The sequence below is a fragment of the Arachis ipaensis genome, chromosome B04 (assembly GCF_000816755.2).
Source record: "Arachis ipaensis cultivar K30076 chromosome B04, Araip1.1, whole genome shotgun sequence".
Classification (NCBI taxonomy): Eukaryota; Viridiplantae; Streptophyta; class Magnoliopsida; order Fabales; family Fabaceae; genus Arachis; species Arachis ipaensis.
The window spans coordinates 2475968-2483839 of NC_029788.2; the positions used below are offsets into that span (position 1 = coordinate 2475968).

General features: G+C 34.4%; 1 protein-coding gene across 2 annotated transcripts; it reads right to left on the bottom strand.

Moving 5' to 3' along the window:
- Window positions 279-7149, bottom strand: LOC107638247 (serine/threonine-protein kinase rio2). Of its 2 annotated transcripts, XM_016341425.2 has the most exons (13): window positions 6828-7149; window positions 6621-6667; window positions 6461-6531; window positions 6166-6279; window positions 5879-6054; window positions 5693-5781; window positions 4388-4505; window positions 4169-4242; window positions 3318-3365; window positions 1981-2149; window positions 1685-1771; window positions 1344-1430; window positions 279-751 (listed from the first exon to the last, which is right to left on the bottom strand). In XM_016341425.2, exons 1-13 carry the CDS (start codon window positions 6909-6911, stop codon window positions 572-574), a joined length of 1344 nt encoding a protein of 447 aa, XP_016196911.1. In that variant the 5' UTR covers window positions 6912-7149; the 3' UTR covers window positions 279-571. The 2 variants fall into 2 exon arrangements, with proteins under 2 accessions (XP_016196911.1, XP_020976075.1); XM_021120416.1 differs by lacking the exons at window positions 6461-6531; window positions 6621-6667.

The window sequence follows — 7872 nt, forward strand, 5'->3', positions numbered from 1 at the left end:
TTAAATTGTCAAATATATATTGTAATATCACTTATCTTACTATATCAGCGAACTTTGATGCCATGAACAACGAATGTGACAGAAAAACTAATGTGAAAACTAAAATTTTTTAAGAATAAGTTTGATTAAAAAAAAAATTTCGACGACTAATTTAAAAAAGAATAATCTATCACAAACAAATTTGACTATTTACTCCGTTTTAGATTATATAACTTATTTATATAAACCTTGCTACTTTCATATTGATGTCGCTCCTAATTTGGAAATATCACCCTCAATACAAAATACATATGAATATTTTTCTTATCGAACTGAGTGATATTAATATATTATTCATTTCATAAGTGGTATAATATCCACAATATAAAAGATATCACCCCAAACAAATAACCTATTTGCTTCTCTATCTCCGAACTTAAGTTCTGCCAATAAGATATAAGCCTACAATGACATTATGCCCTACAAAACTTCATTCGTTAAGATAGAATGACCATATGAAAGCACATGAAATATATTTCTAATTCATCTTTAATAAATTTCAACAGCCACATGGATGTTATATCCATATACCTCACCAACCGCTCAACTGTTTTTGAAGCTTAGAATTGTGAGATGACCTGCCACCCTTGTCTTTGTATGAATTCCTGGATGCGAGGCTCTTTCGTCCCCTACGAGTTGCTGCTATGGCATGTCGTCTCTGCTTGTTCAAGCTCTTTGTGAGTTCTGCTTCGTTTTCCATTTCATTTTCTTCCTGTATACCAAATTCACCACTACCATCATGATTTTGACATGGACCCAGATAAAAAGCATTATATAAACCACAATCGCATAATTGTTATTTAACTCGTAATAATGGAGTCGTCATTTAGAATTTGACAAAACTAAATCTAATTGAAGTTGTGAACTAATTCAAGGGGCCATGCAAAGTGCCCTTCAAATCAGGGAAATAATATTCTATATTATACTAAGTTACCCTAAACAACATAAGCCTACGATTGACAAATTTCATTAATAATAATATGTCTCCATGTTCCACATACTGAAGAAAGGACACCGGACTAGATTCATAACCAGATAATATCCTAATTTGGGTCAAGTCCATGAATGACTTATTGATGACAAATAATGGCGTTCATTTTGAAATGAGCAAGAAATACACCGACACCAAGAGCAGCACTGTTCCTTACATTGATAAGCCAAAGACATAATATTCCCCCAAAAACTCATGAATCCTGGACTTTATTCTTGAAATCAAATATTTGGCCGAAGAAAAAGGTGCAGCATAAACATTATCATTAAAATAACCACCAGCCACCAGGTAATAAGAAATACAAAATCATTACCTCGTCAGTTGCATCTTCCCTTTCAGATGCACCGCTTTCAGCGGCTTCACAGCTCTCATCTTTTCCTTTGTTTTCATGTTCTTCATCCTGGTTATTTAACCAAAGCATGGTGTCATTTTGTACGAATAAAGCAATAATCTTATATCAACATTGAAAAACACAGAAATGAACAACTGAGACGAGCAGGAAAAACACAGGCAAGCTGCTTGACTGTCTCTGTACTAAATATTAGATGTATTCGTTATTCAAATTTAATTTCCAAAATATAGTTAGCATACGGAGAAGTTCACACATATCTACTTTTCACCATCTATGATATCAAAATTATCCTTTTTATATACCTGAAGAAGGATTGATTCATTCAGGTCTTCCACTAGGTCAACTTCACTATCTGAGTTTGTTTCAGCCTCTGCTCCACCTTCAATGAACTGCACAAAAATTTGAAGAGCATTGAGGAACAATCAAAAGCATGACAAATTGACACCCAGTGTATAAATAAAATAGGAAAAGCCAATCCACCAGTATGGAAGCAATTTCACAAATGAAGAAAAAGGAGGGAAAACATCTTGCATTTTTCATTTAAAGAAAATGCTTCCATAATTTCCCCTTCCTATATAGAACAAGAAAATCATTATACCCTCTGAATATCTTCTTCATCCTTTCTACTAAAGCCACTAGCAGCAAGTTCCTTGTCTAAAAAACCAGCACTTCTTTCTATTTCAGAAAAACAGGGCCTTCCATCTTCATCTTTCCCTTCATCAGAATCATCATTGTCATCAATGCTTTCTTGAAAAGAAAGATTGAACCTGAAATAGGGAAGTGGAACTGAGTTGTGAAAAAAAGCCTGATTGAACATCAAAGATTAGATCCAAAATATTTATCTTCAGCAAACCAAGTATGCGTTTGATGTACTATCAAGTTAGGAGATGCAGTATGGTGAAAAGACATGTACAAAATAACAAAAACGAAGAGGGAAAAAACATAATTTTTTTAAGGTAAACTATGGCACAAGACAGTGACATATATTAAGAAGTAGAAACTTATTGTCTCTAGATATACCAAGACAAAAGTTATGATTAGATGAAGTACAAAAAGGGCAACGAAACAAGAGTTCACTCTTATGGGCAAACCACATTGAATCGACATGGACAAGATCTTCAAATATTCACAAATGAGAATTAGATTATCTAACAAAAGAATGAGATCCCATGTGTATCATTTGTAGTATAAACCAAATACAAACAAGCATTTGAAATATCTCACAACATTAATGCGAGCTGAATTTAATGTAATTGCATTCTACATAGAGAGAAAAATCAAATGTCATACATATCTATCACTATTGGGGTAACAACAAATAGAATGGCAGTTCTCGACAAATGTCTTCAAAAATGTTTGACAGAAGAAAGACTTTGGCTTCACTTTTAGTGCTCGGCCAATGATCCTTTACAATTTACGAATTTGCCTATAGATTGAATGGCTTCAAGTGTATTGTTTTCCTTGAGTTTGGGTTGGCTATTTCCTATGTAATTTTCATCTTTAGTTTTCTGAACAGGAAATTGTCTTCCTATCATTGTAATCCCCTTCTTTTTGGATGAATTTATTTTATTATATCATAAGGAATTACTAAGTTTTTACCAAAATATGAAAGACACGGTCTAAGGAAGCACTATATATCAAGAAAGGATAGGAGAAAGGGAAGATTCAAAAGGAAATAGCGCATGAGAGCCCAAGTCCTCCAAGCATGTCCTTGATTGCACACTAAAATGAAATTTATAAAAAATGTCATCTCAACTTGGGATATCAGAAATAACTTAGAAACTAATTTATGAATGTTGAGCTAGCAGTTTGAGTAAAGTGATTGTTTGATTTATAACTTATTTTTCAGATTACCAAGACAGCAACAATCTACAAACAATGATAAATAAAAGCAAATCTTTTAACAAATACTACGCAAATCAAACGATTACAAACCTCTTTCGGAAAAACTTAAAGATACATTCAACGTCACGGTCAAAGTACCTGAAACAAGCATAAATAACAAGTGATTAAAACATAAGATGATATCTTGAAACTTAATAATTCTTGGCTTCCTTTTAATACCATATATCTGATGCCTGAAGCTAATGTAATGTCCAACAATACATCAACTACGTCTTATCCCACTGGACAGAGGTCTCCTACATGCATTAGACAGTACCTAAATATTGTATCAAGAATTCAAGATTCAATGGAAGTTTAGGTCTCTCCTAGTCACCTATGGTTTTTTTAGATATCCTACTCTAGTTATTGGACTATCGTTCATCTAACATATTGCCCTTATTGGGAGTTTTAGGGGTCTTCACATATGCCCTGCCCACTTAAGGCAAAATTCAATCATCTCTTTCACAATAAAGGCTGCAACGCTGTAACAACTCTCTCTAATGCATTAGTTCATAAGGCTACATTGTTGATTCAAAGAAGGGGAACGTGCATAAATGTTAAATTGTGGCAGAGTAGTGGCGTATGGTCATTTTGTTAGAGGGGAGAGAGAAATGAGACTGGACAAGACCTAGGAGAGTGGTGGCCTCTCAAATACCATCTTATATCATTCTTGTACTACTACTATTACTACGAAAGTAGAGTTACAGGGATATACAAACTACCATCTTATATTATTCTTGTACTACTTAAGCTTGTATAGGCATATACGAACTAAATATAACTAAATGAAAAATCCTTTTAAGGCTAGGGTGATAATAGAAGTTAGCATTTGTGTAAACATAAAATCAATGACAAACTATGAGATGTACATAATTAGGCTGGCAAAGAGGAGAGACTCTTACATCTGTGCATTACGATGTGATACAGATACCATTTGTGGAAAATCAATCATGGTAATTTTTTCATCATCATCAATCTACAATGAATGGAAACCAGCATAAACCAAAAGCAGAATCAAATAACAGATATCAGGAAATTCTAAAATTTAATACTCTTCTAAAAAGATAAGCTGACAAATGAGTAGAACGAACAAATGTACAGCATAGGTAACTCCGGCATACCATGATGTTAAATTCATTGAAATCACAATGAATCAGACCATGCTCGGCGAGCCTAACAACTATTCCAAGAATAGTCTCAAAAACAGTCTCTGGATTTTGTAATTGCTTCACCTGAACACTGAACAAGCAAAAACAATTGACAAAGGAGCAATATCAAAACAATAAAATGGGTAAAAATAACACAAAATAGGGCCAAAATAACTGAAAATGGAGAAAACATTCAAATAGCAAATATGTGAAAAGGAAACTTCATATGTTCTAGAGGACAAAGTGAAAGTAGAATGACATAGTGGTATTACATAAAAAATTTCTATTAGTTAAACCCACCGTAAAATTCTTAAAAGAAACAATCTAAAAAATTATTTTCAAAGACAGTGCCAAAATTAATCACTAGTGATAAACACAGCTTAAAAATTTTTACCTAATGGTTTTGGTGTGAACTAAGGTAGAAAATAAATTGAAGACCATACCCATAAGCTATAACAAAGCATCCCGATACATCATTAAACATTCCTTTTAAGATAAACTCAAAATTAAAAAGAAAAAAAAAAAGAAGAAAGAAAGGTTACCAACATACCGAGGACAAAGGATCCTCTTTACAAAAGTAATAGCTAATAAACAGAAAAAACACATCATAAAACCAAAAATTCCAATTTTTAAACATATATAAGTAGAGGCTGGATGTCTAATTTTATACCACAAGACTTATTTGAACAGAATTTTGTCATTAAATATATAAGAACACCATCATTTTCACAAGGTGAAAGAAAAGCAAGATCCTCAAGGTGATCAAGCATATCCACAAGTAAATTTCCATGGTTAAACATTTGGAAATAGTAGAATAACTCTACAAATGAGAGAGGGCATACATTACTTGTGTGCTTAAGAATGGAGGGGACGAACACCAATATATAGAAGAGTACAATAAATATAGGGAACCTACTCAACTACTTTCATAAACACAACTACTAACCACTAACCACTACCAACTTTCTCAACACCATGTACCCTCACCGTTGCAAAGCCCTACAAATAATTCCCAGAAGTACCATGATAAACAGGAAACCAGTGTCCAACAATGAAGGAATTGAACAATCCCGCTCTAATTTCCAAAATTTAGTCGACATATTCAACATGAATGTAATCCTAATCAGTTGCACTTCAATGCATTTAAATTATATATATATTTGTCCCATAAGATGCACTTTATGGTCAGACTCACTACACAAACAATTAGCATTGAAATGCAGTAAAGGTGGAGCGTAAAATTAAAGCATGCTTGGATAATATGAGGAGGACACTCACAGAGGATAACCTTGGACAAGTGACATGACTACACAGTGTCTGTTATGTTCTACAGCCTTTGGAACAGGAAAGGAATGTGTTTCCAAAGCCTGCTCAAGAAAAACGTGTGCTATTATAATATCATATATAAAGATGATAATTCATATTGTTAAATAGAAAGGCTGGAATATTATTGAGAAGGAAAACCTTCATGAAAGCAAATTCTTTAAGTGCAGCAAGCCGAGACAAATACAGCCAGTTATAACTACTTCGATGTCTTAGGTAGTCACGCTTTGATTTGACAGCTCTAAAAGAAACTCTACCAAGCCTGTGCAACTTCATAGCTAGAACAGTCCCATCTTCACAGACAACCTCAAATATATCTGGCAGAATACCAATGCCAGAATCAGAAAAAATACTCAAATATAATTGAAGAGGATCATATGACAATATCGAAGTACTACACTAGTTCTGCCAAAGCACAAAAGAAGTACCAGATTCTTTTCCGACGCCAATCTGGCGACCAACACCCACAAACACTCCTTTGTTCACCATTGTTTTAATGGCAAGATAATCATAACCAAGGTATGTAAGCCGGAATCCATCATCTGCACAAGTAAATTACGGTTTAATAGAAGGCCAATCAATATGAACTCTAATACATTATTAATTTGAATGTTTCAAATTCAATTTGCACCGGACCATCTATCACAATTATTTTCACATATGTGACAGCAATTTAAAACTAAAATTATAGTCATAATCAAATAGACATCAGAAGCAACCAACATTTAGAAGAGTCGTGATGCAACAACTTATGCTTGAGCAAGTTTTTCAAAACCTTGTACGTGCCCCCATGCCTGCACACATTCAGTAGAAACACAACTAAAACACCAATAAATTAAGAAAATATAGAGATAAATTCAATCCAAAAAGTCACTGAACATACTTGAGACGAGCAATTCGATCAATGAGTTCAGTAGGAACAATTTCATGCTGCAAGGAAAAGAATTTTAATAACTCAAGCTAAGAATAAAAACACAAACTAATAATAAAAACAATAAGTATAGCTTAATCGTTTCTTTTTCCCTAAATTTTAGTAAGTCATGAGTGTTAAGTTCAAACTAAAATCGGGAGGAAGGTGATAAAAACGTACATTCCTCATGCCCAATTCAACAGCAGTGAGAACCCTAAAATCGTCTTTGGACAGATATCTCAAGACATCTACGTCGAGCTTCATTGTCGTCTCACTTCTCCTTTCTCGTTTAGGCTTCTTGCATACGGAAAACAAACTGCTTCTGACAAGAGAAAGAGAAGCAAAATGCAAAGCCCTACCAAATAGAACCAGCGGCGATGGCGGACCAGTGGAGAAGCCAACCAGAGTAGACGGATCAGAGAAGACGGCGAACCAGAGGCGAGCAGGGGCAGAGACGATGGTAAGGGTTTGCGTTAGTGTGGGTAGGGTTACGGAGGGTTTCTTGCTTCTAAAAATTTTTTTTAATGTCTTTAATAAATTTTTNTTGAGTTTTGACAATAACAAAATTTTCTTATATTTTTTAATAATAAGAGGAGTCTAATGTCTAATCATATGGCGGCTTTTAAAGAGTAAACAGCCACTCACCCGCTCCAGGATCTTTATCTCGACGAATACAATGATTTCTGAAAAATTAAAAAATTTAAATTGGTCTCTGTCTTTGCAAGTTTTGGGATAACGCCATTCTGAGAGTTTAATATTAAAAGCTAACGGAAAATGTCTATGTAGATCGTTAAGTGAGTGAACTGTCTGTTATGTGTTGTGCTGGCAATTTCGAATTAAATAAAAGACTCACACGAGGCACAGTAAAATTGGATAAAAACTTATTTGTCCAAATTTGTTAAAAAAAACCGCCTAACCCGCAATTGAACAAACGAAGACAACTACATACACCAAGATCGAAGAGGATGTTGCAATTGGTGAGACCATGAGAGTAAACAGAGATTGGAGACGTGGAGCACAGCGACAGTGTGATGGACGCGACAGTGTCTCACTCCCTACAACGATGGTGGAAGCTAGATGGCTAGGATTTGTTTAAGGGCAAAACAAGAAAAGCTCTAAACTTCACGAAACGAACATGTAAGGTAGTGTGAGGAGATTACTCGAGTGAAACGGATCGGATCGGATATGGCTAAAATCTTGATTCGATCCACACTAAAATCATCGG